The sequence below is a fragment of the Simochromis diagramma genome, unplaced genomic scaffold (assembly GCF_900408965.1).
Source record: "Simochromis diagramma unplaced genomic scaffold, fSimDia1.1 OVJJ01000602.1, whole genome shotgun sequence".
Taxonomy (NCBI): Eukaryota; Metazoa; Chordata; class Actinopteri; order Cichliformes; family Cichlidae; genus Simochromis; species Simochromis diagramma.
The window spans coordinates 9,772,440-9,789,480 of NW_024387040.1; the positions used below are offsets into that span (position 1 = coordinate 9,772,440).

The 17,041-nt window shown below is 41.6% G+C and overlaps 1 protein-coding gene across 2 annotated transcripts in view; it reads right to left on the reverse strand.

Moving 5' to 3' along the window:
- Positions 1 to 230: 230 nt before the first annotated feature.
- LOC120741514 (dnaJ homolog subfamily C member 13) overlaps positions 231 to 17,041 on the reverse strand; it is a 31,032-nt gene continuing 14,221 nt past the window's right edge. The window contains exons 11-58 of one of the 2 annotated variants that reach the window (XM_040044490.1): positions 16,502 to 16,581; positions 16,234 to 16,403; positions 16,104 to 16,136; positions 15,304 to 15,403; positions 14,788 to 14,895; positions 14,480 to 14,635; positions 14,301 to 14,357; positions 14,087 to 14,208; positions 13,826 to 13,901; positions 13,556 to 13,651; positions 13,321 to 13,461; positions 12,336 to 12,353; positions 11,308 to 11,390; positions 10,763 to 10,916; positions 10,445 to 10,548; positions 10,190 to 10,349; positions 10,046 to 10,108; positions 9,854 to 9,955; positions 9,005 to 9,109; positions 8,456 to 8,658; positions 8,248 to 8,332; positions 7,988 to 8,142; positions 7,825 to 7,870; positions 7,580 to 7,734; positions 7,253 to 7,454; positions 7,046 to 7,161; positions 6,793 to 6,871; positions 6,560 to 6,695; positions 6,244 to 6,428; positions 6,024 to 6,098; positions 5,797 to 5,916; positions 5,301 to 5,696; positions 5,082 to 5,195; positions 4,872 to 4,988; positions 4,600 to 4,777; positions 4,419 to 4,510; positions 4,239 to 4,338; positions 4,064 to 4,138; positions 3,837 to 3,949; positions 3,545 to 3,714; positions 3,405 to 3,447; positions 3,151 to 3,324; positions 2,882 to 3,061; positions 2,620 to 2,760; positions 2,396 to 2,539; positions 2,199 to 2,298; positions 1,838 to 1,942; positions 1,281 to 1,385 (exon numbers count right to left, since the gene is read on the reverse strand). In XM_040044490.1, coding sequence (XP_039900424.1) covers positions 1,887 to 1,942; positions 2,199 to 2,298; positions 2,396 to 2,539; positions 2,620 to 2,760; positions 2,882 to 3,061; positions 3,151 to 3,324; positions 3,405 to 3,447; positions 3,545 to 3,714; positions 3,837 to 3,949; positions 4,064 to 4,138; positions 4,239 to 4,338; positions 4,419 to 4,510; positions 4,600 to 4,777; positions 4,872 to 4,988; positions 5,082 to 5,195; positions 5,301 to 5,696; positions 5,797 to 5,916; positions 6,024 to 6,098; positions 6,244 to 6,428; positions 6,560 to 6,695; positions 6,793 to 6,871; positions 7,046 to 7,161; positions 7,253 to 7,454; positions 7,580 to 7,734; positions 7,825 to 7,870; positions 7,988 to 8,142; positions 8,248 to 8,332; positions 8,456 to 8,658; positions 9,005 to 9,109; positions 9,854 to 9,955; positions 10,046 to 10,108; positions 10,190 to 10,349; positions 10,445 to 10,548; positions 10,763 to 10,916; positions 11,308 to 11,390; positions 12,336 to 12,353; positions 13,321 to 13,461; positions 13,556 to 13,651; positions 13,826 to 13,901; positions 14,087 to 14,208; positions 14,301 to 14,357; positions 14,480 to 14,635; positions 14,788 to 14,895; positions 15,304 to 15,403; positions 16,104 to 16,136; positions 16,234 to 16,403; positions 16,502 to 16,581 — 5,678 coding nt within the window. In that variant the 3' untranslated portion in view covers positions 1,281 to 1,385; positions 1,838 to 1,886. Of the gene's footprint in view, positions 1,386 to 1,837; positions 1,943 to 2,198; positions 2,299 to 2,395; positions 2,540 to 2,619; positions 2,761 to 2,881; positions 3,062 to 3,150; positions 3,325 to 3,404; positions 3,448 to 3,544; positions 3,715 to 3,836; positions 3,950 to 4,063; positions 4,139 to 4,238; positions 4,339 to 4,418; positions 4,511 to 4,599; positions 4,778 to 4,871; positions 4,989 to 5,081; positions 5,196 to 5,300; positions 5,697 to 5,796; positions 5,917 to 6,023; positions 6,099 to 6,243; positions 6,429 to 6,559; positions 6,696 to 6,792; positions 6,872 to 7,045; positions 7,162 to 7,252; positions 7,455 to 7,579; positions 7,735 to 7,824; positions 7,871 to 7,987; positions 8,143 to 8,247; positions 8,333 to 8,455; positions 8,659 to 9,004; positions 9,110 to 9,853; positions 9,956 to 10,045; positions 10,109 to 10,189; positions 10,350 to 10,444; positions 10,549 to 10,762; positions 10,917 to 11,307; positions 11,391 to 12,335; positions 12,354 to 13,320; positions 13,462 to 13,555; positions 13,652 to 13,825; positions 13,902 to 14,086; positions 14,209 to 14,300; positions 14,358 to 14,479; positions 14,636 to 14,787; positions 14,896 to 15,303; positions 15,404 to 16,103; positions 16,137 to 16,233; positions 16,404 to 16,501; positions 16,582 to 17,041 lie in introns of both variants that reach the window. The other variant, XM_040044489.1, reaches the window with a different exon arrangement.

Consider the following 17,041-nt stretch of genomic DNA (forward strand, 5'->3'; position numbering starts at 1 on the left):
ATATAAATGACATAACTCTATGAAACATTTGCATTTATAAGCAAACAAACATATTGCCTGAGGCCTCAAGTATATGAAATTTATTCTTGTATAAAAACATTTAACTGCAAAAGTGATTGGATTGAGAAATATTTTGATATATACCCCCCCCTTTCATCTCTCTCTCTCTCTCTCTCAACAGACTTAACATCTATAATTATTGTGAACAGAAAAAACAAGTAGAACAACACTGTGGGTTCCCTTTTATTCTTAAAATTTTATGTACAAGTGTCAACTGATTTTTTTTTCAATGTACATTCAATATAAAGTTTATATACGTAATATTACATTGAACATTTCACAAATTGCACTAGTCTTTCACATAGATTGGTAATCAGAGTCAATGTCATTCGTCATGTCAGCAGAAGCTCATTTCAGGTGGTTATTATTCACTCATAAATATTCTAGTGCTTTTTGCATTCTGGGGGAGAGTTACTTTAAAAAATATGAGGCAGAAAAGGGTAGCCTTCAAAGAGAGAGCAGAATGAAGTATGAATAAGATCAGAGGAAAAAAAGGCTGGATATTATGAGAGCTCTGTGTCATCTTTGACAGAAGAGGACTGAAGCTGACCTGATCAAAGCAGACCAGAGGTCAGCAGAAGTCTAAGGGGTTAAAGTGGCATTTTCTTTTGGAGAAATAGGCCAGAGAAATCATACACATCCATTTCTTCATGTCCCGTGATTTTTTTTTTCTTTTCCACATGAGAATGCGTTAATATAGACAAGTAAACAAAATGTTTATTTCAGTGGTGGATAGGTCCTGTGCGCTTGTTCGTCACAAATGAGGCCTCAGAGATGTAAGGTTAAGGTAGCCAATCAGAATATGCCAAAGAGAAAAAAAAAATTAACAAAAAAGAAGCCTCAGTCTTCCCATGGCTGTCTAATGAAAAAAAAAAAAAAAAATCAAGAGTAAAAAATATATTCATACAAAAAGTAAACTCTTCTCTGTCATTAGAAGAAATAAGAAAAGTAGAACAGAAACTAAACAAATGTGGTCATCCATTAAAACAAAGCATTTCTGAAGACTTGAGTGTCATTTGTAAGGGGCAAAAGCAGAGTGACGCTGCAGGAGGTGTCGCAGAGGTTTTGGTGACAGTCAATGACGGCCCGCTCTCTCACTCTTCTTTTTTTCAATTGTTTTGTTTTCCTCTCAACATCCCCTCCATGTGGGGAGCTGAACAGTCCCTCTCTGAGCTGCGGCCGTGAAGCTGCACTCTGGGTGCCTGAGCCTTTCAGTGTGCGTGTCCTTCAGCCTTGGTCTCCAGTATCATTGTCCACAGGGGGTGGGACGTTGGGCATTACTGTGGTGCCCGTTCCTGCTGTAAGGTAACCTGCTACTCCTGGACCTACAATGACAGCAAGGCAGAAGAGACAGTTCAGATGTAAATTACAAGGATAGATGCAGGGCTAATGGGGAGCTAGAATGATGTACTACACACTAAGACACCAAGCATGGATGGGATGATCGCTACACTGGCTACAATGTTTTCCATGGGCTTAATTTAGTTTGACTACGGTGTAAACAACTAATGGATAATTTTCTAGAAAATCTGATTCTATTGTCTATGTTTTTCACTTGTAACTCTACATTTCAGCCTTTTAAAATGTGCTGGCTACATATTGCATACATAACACAAGCTGGCTGTTTTCCAACACACTGTTGAGGATCCAGAATGGGTGTTAAGAGGTAATGAATTATTTTGAGTGTGAGTAAGATGAAATGGGTGGGAATGGAGAATGGCATGTGCAGCCAGGATGGAGGTAAAGAGGAATGACGGTAGGAGCCAGGACTGTCTACCTGCATCAGAGCAAAAGAGAGGAGGGCTGTGAGGGCCCAGTTCAGGAGTCTAGAGCCCACCTCGCAGTGGGCTGCTGGCGGCCAGGAGAGAAGGAGTGGAAACCCCTGAGGAGGAAATGTGGAGGAAAAAAGAGGAAGGGAAGGGCAGAGCCAGGAAGTTACAGGACAGCTGGGTTTAAGCACAAGTGAGGAGTCAGCCATAAGGTGTTTTGCCTTTTTAGGGTAAAGCAAAGCATTAAGATTCATCATCAGCTCAGAGAAAGATGCAGAAGACTTACCTTTTAAAGCACTTTATATTTTAACAGTTTAGCTTGTTATTCAGGTTAATCACTCTTCTAATATGCAAAAAAGAAAACTTTACCTGTCAGGTAACCTGCAGTCTGAGACTCTGAGATGAAAAGATCGTGTTTCTGGTCTTTGAAGGCACTCCATACTGAAGACTTTGCAAGAATTTCATTCACCTATGGAAAAAAAAACAAACAAGCAAGAGTTCAAATATTTGATTGTTAAATAAACAATCATACCAATCATTCGATGACTTTAATAATTCGATCATACCTGCTCTCCATACTGTAGACTACGAGTCATGGACTTCAGAGCTTTAACTATCTGGGCCTTAGTAGCTGAAGGGTTTTCTAACGTCTCCAGGCCGATTCCTTCCAGTAATTTCAAGAGGTATGGAACCAGCTCCACCCTCAGAGCCTGTTAAGTTGTTATAGAAAGTTCCATTAAGGACACATGAAACATAGTGAGGGATAATAACAGCAAGGGTGACAGTGCACCTGGGCAACTAGGTCTGTCTGCTCCTTCTGGAACATGCGGTTGAGAGCTTCACAAGCCAATCCAGCCATGTCCGCCCGAACCTTCATCCCTGTCATCAGAGGGCCGATAGTCTCCAGAGAAGCCATGGACCGTACACACAGCTACACGAAACAAAGCATATCTTAGTTGATGTGGGTGAGGTGTCACTTTTACATAAAACATTTAAACTGGCTTAAGATGGTTCTGATTTTTTGTAGTCTTGCATTAAAATTAGTTTCTTACCTCATTATCTGAAAGTACATGGATGAGGCGGATGGAGCTCTTGGGCACGGCATTGTTCTTGTGGTTGAGTGCCGCCAAGATCCGAGGCAGGTGGCCCAAAGGAGGGACCTGGTCGGCCAGCTGGCACTGTGTGCTGAACAGGCAAACTGCCGCCGTGGTAACCGTCTCCAGGGCCTCACCCTGCAGAAGATAACAGAATAATACAGAAAAAGTCTAACTTCTGCATTCACTAGAAATTTGCACTGTTGTTTCTCAGTTAGGAAGCTCACATTAGGATTGTTCTTCTCCAGGAGCTCAGTCAGGGTTTCCAGAAGTGACACCAGGAACTCTCGAGGCTTGCGAAGCACCCACCCAGGCTGAGCAATGAAGATGCGCAAGAAGACTCCACCAACTTCAAGCTCGCCCTGTCCGGCTCCATAAGCCACTGTGAAGTCTTCTGGCAACTGAGCACACAGATTAGGAGTTTAGTTTCACATTCATAGTTCCTACAGATACACCAACTTAAAATAATGACTTCTCATACTTTCCAGTTCACATCAGGATTATCTTTCTGCTGTTTAAAGTGCCTGGAAAAGATTTAAAGTGATTTAGTAGAAGACATAAAACATCCTATTAGAGTGTCTAACTATTCTTTATCTGGTTAAAACAGTGTTTGTCACACACTCAAGCATCATCTCCCGGACAGTAGTAGACACTTTCTCCCTTGAGCCGTCATTCCAGATGAGCTCAGGGTTTTCGTGTGTTCCCTCAAATATGTGAACTGCTGCCTCAGCATTGTCCCGCATGGCATCCATGAATACACCAGGGAGGAAACGCATCAGTGTTAGACGCACCTAAAAGAGAAAGCAGAATATGAAACAGCAAAAGTGAGTTGAAGATATGTTGCGACGCATCATAAGGTAAAAGGGAGAGGAGAGTGATTAAGTCTTATTTATTTTTTTAACTCCAATCTGACCTTTGGCCCAACCAGCTTGTCTGAAGTCATCTTTGAGAAGAGCTCTGCAGTCTGTGTGCGAACCTGGGGGTGTGTGCAATTACAGAAGAGGTCCAGCAAATAGATCAGAGCACCTGCAGGACATAAAGATTAACAGAAACATCTGTGATTCAAAATTCAGATAAATGTAGCCAGCAATCAGTAAAAAACAAACATCAACAAAAACAAACAAACAGAAGAACGCTGACCTTTGGCCATTGCCTCTTTGACGATCTTCGTGTTAGACGTGAGTGCATAGAGGGTTTCCAGCACCATTTGCCTGCCTGAAGGACACAAAGGAGTATTTCAGTGTGTGAAGATGCATTACAGGGATGGGGAGAAGAGGAAAGACAAAGAGTATGACAGTCAGTTGTGTCTTCTTACTGGAAGGAAGTGAGTGCAGCAGCACCAGAAGGTTGGACAACACTAGAGATTCAGCGATGTTGCTCACACACTCTTGATTTGATGTCACTGTATTCACAACCTGCAGAAGACACCAATATGATAACAATCCAGGGATTCACAGTAAGTACATGTAAGGACCCAAGACCTGTTGATCTCTACCTCCAAAACCAGCTGTTGCACTCTACCAGCTCCATGAACCCGCAACAAGGAGAAGAGCAGCTTGAAGTGACCGATGCACTCCGACTCTGATCCTGTAATTACACCAAGAGAAATACTTAGAAAGAAGCTCCAAACTCACAGCACTTAAATAAACATAACCTCAGTCAGTCTGGAAGCTCACCAGGGTTGTTCTTGATGACATTACGGAGGGCCTCTAAAGCCATCTCAGCAAAGCGAAGCCTTTCAGCGTGCTGCTGGGACTCTACCTTGTTACTCTGACTCATGGCCAGCAGAGTGTTGAGGTACTGAGCCTGGGAGCCAACATAGTCCAGCAGACTGGCTGCAAATGCTTTTGGGTACTGAAGACAGAGATTGTAAAACAAGTTACTTATGGATTACTAAAAGTCCAAACCTGAATTTGGTCCTAATTGTCTAATACTTTCTTCTCCTCACCTCCAGTGGAAAAGATGGCTGTTCATTGTAGACTCGGACAAAAATCTCACCCACTATGAGCTCCTTGCTGTGATCACTGAACACAAACTCAGCACCAAAGCTTTTATCATTTTCTCCCTGCCAAGAAACCAGAGACGTTGCGTGATTCACTCCAGTTTTGGATCATTTATCGTGAAAGGCAGTCTGAAAGCACTTGTAAGTCATTCCTACTCTTTTGATGTTTCCCTCCTGCTGACTCTCTAGGAACTCCAGCAGCTCGGCTCGTGTCCCATTGTTCCAGATCAAGTAGGGATTCTCCGAGTTACTGTTCAGCAACTTCAAGACCTGAACGCAAAAAAGAGAAGTTTGCTTTGAGCACAGCATTTGGCCTCTGCTCACTGATGCTTAGCAACGTCCATTAATGTCTACTTAGCAACATATTCAACTGACCTCAGCGGGAGATGTCGTGCCCAGCTTCCTTGAGATGTATGGAGTCAGCATGGCTGCTAAGCTCTTTCGGATAGTGGGGTTCTCTGGAGGCGTACCCTCTATGCCATTGGTCTCTGAAACAGGGTTGTTTCCATCAGGGCTTTGTGGCGTTGGTGTGTAGCCTGCCAGACGGCTCAGGGCTATGAGGCTCAGTTTGGCCAAGTTGTTAGCGACCTCCTGCTGGTTTGTGTCCTGACTAGCCTGCACGCCACTCTCCTCTAGAGTGTAGTCGTAGTTGAACAGATAGACCAGCAGGTGCCAAAGCACACCAGCGTGGTACAGATGGGTCTGTAGGAAGAAATCCACCGCAAAGGAGCTGACGCACTGAACCGCCAGGGCTGCAGTCTTTGAGAGACCCTGAGAGGAAGCGAGGAAAATTGGAAATTGCTATTTTTAGTTCAAACGGCTGAAAAGAAAAAGAAGAATAAAGCACACACAGAAGATGCAAGACTCTGACCTTTCCATAGTACAAGATGTGACAGAGGTCTCGGATGATATTGGGCATTTCGATGATTTTTTCCCTGCATTCCTCAAACTGAGCTGCTACACTGTAGCACTTACAGATGTGCCCACACACCTGTGGTACGATTGGCATTTAGAAAGCATGATAAAATGACAAGATCAAAATGTGCACATACAGAAATGTGACTGCAAGGAAAGGGAAATCATGTGTTTTGTCATCACCTGTACAGCCATGTCATCAGGCTTGCTGGACGCAGTTAATACAGCGACACACCGAGACAGAGCCTCCAACAATATCTGAATAAAAACAAGCACAATTTCATTATTCACATACCACAGCTTCTCCACATGCCCCAGCATACTTACACATAACTACATGAAGTACATTTTTTATTTCCCTTAAACTGCCTGATATTTCACAGCTTTTTAAGACGTTTAATACCTCAATGCCGTTGTCCCGTCGCAGTTCCTCTGCATTAAGAGCCGAGCAGTTTACAGTGTGGAAGGCGAGTTCAGCAGCAGCCGGGAGAAGAGGGGACGTTTTTGAGAAAAGCTGATTATCTTCCGTCTCCATTGTGATTGTTTTGATGAGCATGGGATAACCAGCATATTTGTAAGGCTCCAGTTCTGAGGAAGTAGTGAAAGAATCAGCAGCATTAGCTGAAAGACTGCAGCTGAAGGAACTCTCACTCTCTCTTCTTGCATACTGCGAGGCTATGTTTTACAGGAGATAGAATAAACAGCAATTAAAAACAAACCTTGTTTATGCCGGTTGAACAGGATGCTCTGGGCTTTGAGGATGAGAATGATGTTTTCTGGGTCGGGGCCATCCACGATTCGCGCAGTCTTTGTGCAGAGGAACTCATAGGCTTTGTTAACTTTTTCAAACATATCCTAAAACACATTAAAAAAAAGTTGCTGAAATCAAATTCATAATTACTTTTAACCTTAGAAAAGTCATTTTTGTAGAGCTGGTGATGACTGTACGCACTCTGCCCTCTGGGTTTTTGTCAGGATGGTACTTCTGTGCCAGCCTGAAGTAGGCTTTCCTGATTTTACTCTCTTCGTGCCTAAAGACAAAAAGCCAAAACAAGAGGGTGCATTTAATGACAGCAACTCAAAGCATTCTCTATATATCTATACATCTCTCTATATACCTATATCTATCTATATATAGACATCTATGATTATAGTTAAAAAATGTAATGCATGTTGCCTGCTACTTTGAAAACAACAACACTCACTGCCCCTGTCCTTTGGGGAGGTTGAGGACTTCAAAGGCATCGTCCACAGACATTGAAGGAGGTTTCTTCTCCACTTCCCTCTTCCAGGCTTCAAGAGTGTCTTTAAGCAGCTTCACCTGAAGGAACAATCAAATCATGATATTTTTAAAAAGCAAACATTTTAAACACAAAAAAGAAAAAAGTAGAAAATTTTCAATATTGACGTACGGCATCTCGGATAGGCCAGTCAGGGAAGCGGGTGCTATCACACAAATGTCTGAGGTAGTAGATGTTGCAGAAGAGCTCATTGTCCAGCTGAGGGAAGCTAATGACTGGGATGGGACAGTACTGGTAAAGGGCCCGCGTGTTGCTCTGCAGCCTGGGGCTAAAGTCAGCAACATGGGCCGCTATCTTCTCTATCATCATCCGCCTGAAACAGAATTCAAAAAGAAACTTTTAAAACTCTCAGAAACTAGACAATGTCTTTTATTGCTGCACTTATCTGTACACGATCTTTAAGTAAGCTAGTTACGCAAGACAGAGACTACTTCTGACCTCATCTCGCTGCTCCAAATTGCCTCAGGCGTGTCAAATTCTCCCAGAAAAATCTCAGAGAATCGCTCGGCCTCGTAGTTCTCCAGATAACACACCATGGCTTCAGGCAACACAGGTCCCAGAACACTACGCTGCACAATGTCCTGACCCTTAGACTGTAAAGACAGCGCAACAGGTCAATGCCATTTTCAAAAGGATCTAAGATTCAAAGGATATCATCTATTGTAAAATATAAGGAACTTCACCTCCTCTGATTTGAATGCTTGTTTCAGATGAGTGTACTTCAGGAATCTGAAGACATCAGACAAAAATCACAGACATCAGTATCAACACTACATACACACACAAAACTGTTATAAAACTCCTTTCTAGAAAAGATTTTGCCAGCTGACTGTGCCGTGCTTTCACCTTGCCACAGGAAGCACGTTGGAGCCTGTGTACATCATGATGAAGAAGAAGACACCAGTCAAATAGAGACGCTGCAGGTTGGGGTTGTCCTGCATCACCAGGTACAGAACATTGGCCACCTTTTCCACCAGAATGGGGTCAAAGGTTAAGAGCAGCTGCAGAGGACAAAGACAAGCAATGAAAAGTAAGCATTTTATTCAGTTCAGTGATGAGTATCATCTGGTCATGTGACACAACTTCAAGACGAATTGTGCAACTACCTGGACAATGTGTGGGAGACAGGCATTGTCAGCAATCATCCTTTTGATCTTAGGTAAAGGACGGATAATGGCATTGTCTTGGTCCCTGAGTAAAGAAAAACAATTAATAAATCCTACTGTATATAATACATAAAATAAAGTTGTAAAAGAGGACAGGTGGTTTATTTGGCGCTCACACAACCATAGAGACAATTTCAATGGGTCCCACCTGCTGGGATAGTACGAGCACATCGTGATGAGCATGTTAAGGATGAGGGTGGCCAGGTCAGACTCATTCATCACTGCCTGCCCTGTAGCCAGGAGGCACCACTTCAATTGAGGAATGGCCTGCAGGGGGCGCCATCCGTCCATCCCCTGAGCCCAGCAGCGTGTCTTTGCTGTCAGCACACCTGTACTCCAAAACTCCTGCATCTGAAAAAGATAAATAAAACACAATGGTGAGCAGAAATAGAAGCTGAAAACTAAGCAACTCAAAACAAAGACAAAACCACACAGAAATAAATGTAGACAACTGCATGAGATCAACAAAAATGAACAAAATGTTGCACTGCAGTAACTGAGGTAATGCACTAATGTCACATCAAATTAAATTTATTTAATAATTTAATACTTTGTTTTATTGATTTAACACAAATGATAAAAACTGATGGGATGTTTTTCAGTTCACTGAGTACTGTGGCATTTTCTTCTCTGTATAAAATGACTTTACAAATAAAATTGAAGTAAAATTCTAATGTTATATTTTTTAATTACAAACCTCCTCAAAGCTGAAAGGTCCTCTTCTCTCCTTGTCCGCATTACCAAAGTACCACTCCTTCTCGCTTTCCCTCTTCATATCTGGTGCTGCCTCCAGCACGTTGCTCTGTGGAAATTGAAGACAGCCTTTGAAACTGCGCAAACATTAGTTACGCAAGACTCAATGCCATTTTAATTCATCTGAAAACATCTGGCTGTGCGGTTGAGCTCATCAAACAAATTAGAAAAATGTTACAGCCCTGTTTTAACAAGTGTTGACCTCTGGGGCCGAAGAAGCCGACGTTAAAGTGCTAAAATGCCATTCTCTCAGTAGGCGACTTGTAGATGGTTCAAAAATGGAGTCAATCCCAATTGTCGTTTTTACAAAGCCTTTTCACAGCCTGCTACAAAAATATTTGTCCTCTATGGATACTCTCCTCCTTCATAACAACTCTAAGGGAATAATGGAGTTAGGGGCACTACTGCTTTCATTGACTGGTGTCACAAAGCCTGCTGGAGACAATCCCTCTGTGCTAGGCTTAACTCAAGTCTGTGAACTAAACCTCGACCTTGTGCGCTTGCTTTTTTGACCATTTCATTGAAACTATAAGAAATAAGGTAGCTTCTTATGTGGCACAGCCAGTCTGTTACTGAGCACGTATAATCATGTATGTGCATGAGCGCATCACACCCATACATTTAGACAAGCAGCTTGATAATCATGCTCGACAGTGGTAACTCGTCCAACTTCTTTTTTAAATATGGTTATTTCTGGCACAAAAAAACCTACTGTGGCATCAAAAGTCAGAATCTAAAAACAAAACGAAGTACAAACAGAAACCAATTAGCCTCTTTCTTTTTTTCTTTTTACCTGTAGCGGCACGGTAGCTCTGCTGGTATGCAGATGTGCCAAAGTGAGCAGGTCCACCAAAATACGAACTCCATTTGAGTCCATGACATCCTTCACGTTTTTCTATAGAAGAAAGGGGAATTAATGCACAGAAAAAACAAAACGATGGGTTAAATTAGCATGCAACGCAAAGAGACTAATTGTATAGCTTACCTTGTGGAGAATGAGCTTGTAGAGGAAGAGTATGAGTCTGTCTCTTTCCAGTCTGTCTGTACACTTTAATGACAAACGCGTGTTAGATTTCAGGAGTAATTAAACAACACAAAAGCAGAGTGAAATGAGTTTGCCAGCATTTACCCGGTCCAGCATCCCCACGATGTATTTTGTGTCGGTGAAGGGGCCAATCTCTTCATAGCACTTGCCGTAGACTATTGCGAGTGCCTGCAGGCACAGGCACTTCATTGTAACTTTGGGTGTAAGCAAAAAGCGGTGGTAGAGTTCGTTGAAGAACTCGTATCTGAAAACACAACGAAGGGGAAGCGTGACTCCTCTTTATAGATTTGGGAGGGAATAATGACATAGGCGTAGCTCGCTTGGAGGTTAAAATCTTACGATTTCTTGATAGCACTCGATTCTTCGTTTTCGTCCTCCTCAAGCAGCAGTCGCAAGTAATAATCCCCGATTTTTATCTCATCCGAAAGGCACTCATATTTCACCTGTAACAAAAAGATGACACATAGGAGCACGGATTTGAATAATGACATGTTTATCTGCATACCACTGGAATAAGACTGGATTACAATATTCTGGTTTTATCTTACAATCTACAGTTTTCTTTTGATTTAAATATTATACAAGTTTACTATAAAATAATTTTCTAAAGTAAATGACAGCCCAGAGACTGAACCGTACTAGTAATTGAGCACAAACCTCAAACTCCTGATGGTTCCAGGAGATAACTGTGGCACTGCCCAGCTCGCGGTCCACGCCAAAGGAACGCATCTCCCCCTCCAGGGCATCGCGAAGTTCCTCCCTTGTTTTAAAGTTCCAGATGAGGTTGGATCGCGCATGGTCAAGCTGGAATCTTAATGAAAAAAACAGGACCGAGACGCTTGATCATGTCCTTTTAAAAATGTAAGTGGATCATACCAACAAGCCAAGCTTTATGATGCCTACATACATCCTAACAACGTTTTAACGTGTCCATATATAAACTTATTTGCTCATCACTTCAAAGATGACAGCTGGCCACTAATAACCATTCTAAGCTCTGGTTGTGTAACCAATATTTCACTCAACAGTGAAAATTCTGCCCACTTCACATGGCCAGTGGTTATTTCTCCACATTACTGCTTGTTACTTCCTGTGTGGGCGCCCCTTTATTGTGCAGTATTGGCACAATAAAGTACAGCAAAAGAAGGTCCCATACTCACATCTGATTGCAATTTTGGGTTGACATAGTTAGAAATTTCTACCTGTAGTAGAAGAGCTCCCAGTTTGCTTCAATCTTTATCCTCTGCCTCCTCTTTCTCAGGATGACAGGTTTTTGGTTTGGATTCTGAAATTAAATCACAAAGGGACATCTTTGTAAGGTATTCCACATTATTCACAGACTTCAGTGTTTGCTCTGTCACATCACGGCACACAGAGTGGTAAAGACAGCGACAACATGAGCAACATTTTAGACAGAAAAGAATAATGAAGTGAAATTCAATGAATGGATAATAACATGTTGGGGTGGGGTCTTTTTTAGAATGGAGGAAGTCAGATATTAGAAAAATTAAACACAAATATTAAAAAACAAAACAATGAACCGTACAAACACAGAATAAAACAAACACAAAAAACCAAGGTGGGATCCCAAAGTTGGGTGTGTTCAGTAATCCTTGCTCGGAGAACCAGGTCTGTGGCATGTTTACGCTCTACATAACTATGTGAAGCTAATTTATGGTTTCAAAATTATGAACACAGTTCTCATGCATTTGATGAGTGCCTTTTCACAGCACTACCTCCAACTCTGAGTTTCAGAATGCAAAACATTGTAGTTTAGGTGCTAGAAAGGATAACAACAATTTTTCTGAAATTTGATCAAGGATATTAAAAAACACTGCTGCATGGGATATTTGTAAAGGCCTTACTGTTTAAGGCTGTGTGTGGTCATTATTTATTGATAACTAAATATGCAGGTAAGCATATATATAGCTACAAGCATACTTATAGCTGCAAAGATCCAGTTCAGCCTGTGCTCCACCCTGAACATGCCCTCTGTTGTCAAAAGGAGAAGAAAAGACATGACGTGCTCTTTCATCACACTTTTTTCCTGGGTTCTATTTTAAGACTCCTGGAAATCCCTTTTGGATGTCAAGATGCGACTGCCCGACTAAATAACACGAAACAAAACAAAAACACGCCTGATGGGTCTCGTGAAGATGAAAAATGGTTTAATCGAGAGAAAGAACATGGAGAGAATGGAAAAAGGATCCCATTGGTCAGTCCTACTTACCAGGTTATTTCTGTCCTGCTGCAAATTTTGACAGCAGAGAAACCACACAAGACAAGGGGAGGGAGGAGTGGAGACACACAGAGAGATTATTGTTCCTCAGATCAAACAGATGAATTGCAGCTAAAGGGTCACAGATCACGATGCTACTAATATACAAAGTGAGAGACATAAAAGTTACAACTAAATCTGTGATTTAATAGATGACTTTACACAAGATTTCTGTAGTACTGCATGACTAATTTTGTAATTATACTCATTTGAAAAACAGTAACAAATCCAAAAATAAAAGGGTGGCCGTGATTCACAGAGAAAGCAAACCAATCATTGTATTTCTCTGTTCAGTAAATCTGGGGTGATTATCATGCAGCCAGAGAAACAGAAAGAGAAGAAACGTAACTTCATTTTATTTTTAAGGGAGTCTTGATTTAGGGTGCACAAAGAGCAGGCAATACCTGATATAGCTTGGTGGCTGTCACCACCAATCTTGACCCACCCAAATATTTTTTGGGTGTACAAAAACAAAACAAAACACCTATTTGTGTTCAGACTGAAACACCACGCATCCAAACAGAGGTTTTCCTTAAGAGTAAGCGGTAACCCTTCGCATTCTGCACCTCGCCATACAAAGAGTTAAGCAAAATTTTCTCCATACCTAAATAAAAGATTTATGGCAAACACATATGAAAGGAGCACAAGCAGTGTATAGAGCATATAACTGAGGCACATATTTTTCAAAGAAAGGTCAAATGTGATTGCAGCAAAGCTCTAACTGCCATACATGCAAAATACCAGCAGCAAGTAGAAAGTCTGCCATTGAGTTTGTCTTTGGATTCTGCAGCACTATTCACAGCATCAGCACGAGAATAGAAAAAGATGAAAGTTAAAGCAACCTGAGCAGAACACACTTGCAGCAGCAGCTCTTTTGATAGCTCAGAGGTTAAACAGCCATGTAGTCTTTTTACAAATTAAAAGATATCATTCTCACCTCCTTCTGGGCTATGCCCATTTTATCTCTCCAGTGCATCAGCACGAGATCAGCTTTCTCCTTGGCAAACTTCTCCACTTCTTTGGCTGCTTTTCCTGCTATCCGCTGCCATTCAGGCACCTTGTTTCGATTCAGCTGGTCCTGTGGGAAACAAAGATATAAAAACAATTACAGATGGCAAACATTTTATTTTTTACTGACTCTATTACATTAAGGTGCATGTCTGTCCACATACCGTAGCGATTTTCAAGTTGTCACGGACGTGCATTCTGTCCACATCTTTCTCTGGGACAGGGTCAGGACTGTCCAGGTATGCCAACAGGCCTGTTGGCTACAAGCACAGAGATGAACAAGCCGAAATGAAATAAATGAAGACTTTAAACAAGCTACCTCAGCTGCCAGCAAAAAGTACAGGCTATTACCATCATCACACTAAAAGCTTCTGGCATGAGTATTGGAACGGCATCAATTTTTTTTTTCTTCTAAGAGTCTGAAATCTGCTTACCAGTATCCTCTTGAGAAGATTTATTGCTACAGGGTTCTCTGCTGTCCACAGTCCCACCAAGTGACGACTGAGTTGCCTGAGAAACATCATTTATTGGCAGATATTTATCACCAGTAACAAGTAAAATTCTGTCCTATGATGTTTATCTGCACAGATTTTTACTGAAATACAAATACAGTAGAGGAAAAACCTGCAGCAGCAAAAAGATAAGAAAAAAACTACATTACTATGTGTCAGTGTTCATGTTTACTGAGATCAGACCTGTTGGTAAGCATCCGCTGGTCTGCACTAATGGTGAACAGAGATGTGTGCAGATGTCTCGGCAGCGCCCCTTCACTCAAGGCCAGCTCCTGCATCTTGGTGGCTATTTCCTTGTCTCCCTCCTGAATGTAAATAAAGCTTAGTTGGTTATTATCATAAATCCTGAGGCGCAACACATCCAGACGTCACTGTATAGCACCTACAAAAGACTTACCTCAATAATAGCTTTCATCACCAGACCTGCTCCCTTCACTATAGCCATAGAAGGATGCTAAAGAAACGAACATCACCATTCAATATATTTTACATTTTTGTCTTAATCAGACTAATTGTTGACAGTATTCCTAATTTACTTTCCTCTCCATTTAGTTTCTTGCTTCTCAAGTTACCCACCTGGAATAGCTTGAAAAGTGTTCGCCCATTAGAGGCGACCATCTCAAGCAGCATGTCAAACTGCTGCCCCTCAGTGGTTTCACTGTAGGGGGCGCAGAGTGCAAAGGTTAAAAAGTCCAACAAAGAGCTGATGACCAAAGCTCCTGTTCCATGGTCCTGGAAAATATGAGAAAAAGAGAAATAACATTAGAAACATAGTATATATGATGTGATTTTTTAAATACAAAAAAGTTATGAATGTCCTTGTATGCCTGAGCTTCAGAAAAAAGGAGAGAAAAACAGCTTGCTGACAATAAAAAGACATGTACCACATTAGTAATGAATTTTTCAAGAAGGTTTTCAAGGAACTTCTTGGAGGATAGCAGCGAGGCCTTGTTCAGCTGCTCCTGCCTCAGGTCATAATCATCATGCATCGGCTGGAGAAAAAGATCAAAGAAAAAAAAAAAAAATCTCAGTCAAACTGCAAACTCCATGTCCCTGTACAGTCATAGCAAAAAGAAAGTGCACCCTCTATCAACTCTAATTTTTTTATGTAACAGGACACAGTGGGAAAAAAAAAAAAAATCATCTGGTCTTTACAAAATTTTAAATTATTTAAATGTTGTGGAGGAATGTTTGCTCACTCTTCTTTATAGCATTGTTTCAATTCAATGAGCTTTACGGGCATTTGTGTATGCACAGCTCTCTTAAAGGCCCGCAGCAACATTTCAATCACGCTAAGGTCTGGACTTGTCCAAAACCTTGTCCTTAGACTTGAAAGACGAGTGCTTTCTTTTTACCATGGGTTTAAATATGTTTGACATCTCCATACTTAGGTGACTTACACACATAAGAGCACAGAGCATGTCTATAGCAGCATGTGTCACGCCATTGTTGTTCCTTTTTAAAGCTTTTACCGTCTTTACTCCCAACTTTTCCCTGAACCTAAAACACACAGACAAATTAGCAGATTTAAAAACACAACTAAACATTCAACGTAAAGTTAACAGAAACAGAAACAGTATTATTTTTGTGTTGTTGTTTTTTTTTTTACATACATTATAAAAACAGGTCTGGGGTTGGATACACAAATAATTCATTGCTTCAGAGGTGGCTTGTTGTTTCTCGTGCTTTTCAGCCATCTTTCAGGAAAGAGTTTATTGTTTATTTAGCACAGTGTGTGTATTGTGAATCTGGCAGGGAAACACCAAGCTACGCTAGCAATGAATCTTTCAGGATAACCAATTCTGGCTCATTTGCTTCACAGGGAACAAGGAATAAACAGTAAATACAGTTCCTCTCATACATCTCAGTGACCCCGGAAGACTGCAAGGCTCCTGGCAATACAGAAATGTAAAGATCAGAATGACCGAAGCCGATAAAGGGAGAGAGATGAAGGCGCAAAAATGAGAGGAGGACATGGGGATGGTGGAAGGTCAAGACAAATCGAGGCAGACAGCTCGACCGAACAGAGTGAAGCAACACAACCTCCCTTTAGAAGTGCTCATCGTACAGCCTGAGATGAAAGCAGAACAAAGATAAAAGAAGAAGGCTGATAGACAGCTAGGACAGACTGTGGAAAAAGATCAAGAAGGATATGAAATACAGAGAAAGGGCAGACTGAGATGTATGGATTCATATTTACGTTGCATCTGTGAGTCCAGACCCTTGACCAGACCTTGGAATGACAGAGCATGCCTGTTACCAGCAGCTCAAATGTATACTTTCAGCAAGTAAAAGGAGATGGGCAAAAGTACATATGTGGACAATCTTACTTTGGCAGCTGGGTGAAAGCTTGAAAGCCAGCCTTAGATGCCACCAAGCGTCGTATGGCCTGAAAATGACTTTCCAGTTCAGTATTAAGAGCCGGCAGCTCTGTATCCTGGCTTAAAAGAGCCAGGATGGCATTGTTGATGAGCTTCTCTTTGTTCTCAGAGAAAAGACCCTGGAGAGAATGAAAAAGGAGACACACAAAGAAATTACTGTGACTCCTGTTTAGGCAAATGCATAGAGATTAATCATACAGAAAATAAATCCACTCACATCTTGGGTTACTGCATGCAGCACTCCACTGTAGGATATGTTGGCGTTGAATCTGAATACTGCATCTGCAAAATTTCCATCTAAGCAAAGGGAAAAGGGAGGAAGCAATGTTAAAGAAATTAATAGGATGTGCTGTCTGACCAAACAAAAGTGTGTCTGTCTATCTCAGCAGCAACGCTAGAAGGCTGGCGATCATAGAGAGGCGGGTGAAAACAAGAGTAACCAGAGCACTTTTTCTCACAATCGCTCCATGGAGATGTTAACAGTGTCGTCCTCGGTTGTACAAATAACAGTGATCAGAAAAACCAAAGAAATAAAACAGACTCAATTACAGTGGGACGCCAGCGTGAATACAGGGATGCAGGTTCAAGTTAGAGATAATGTGTGACACACGCAAAACCAAATATCTCATTTTGGAAAGGCGTGGGGGACGGGAGGGGCATGTGATAAGCAGTTTGGTCAGGGTACGTTTTAAAGGTCTGTGTGGCTGTACTTAAGACACCGCGTGGTGCCGGTTTTTAACGTCATGTATAATAATTC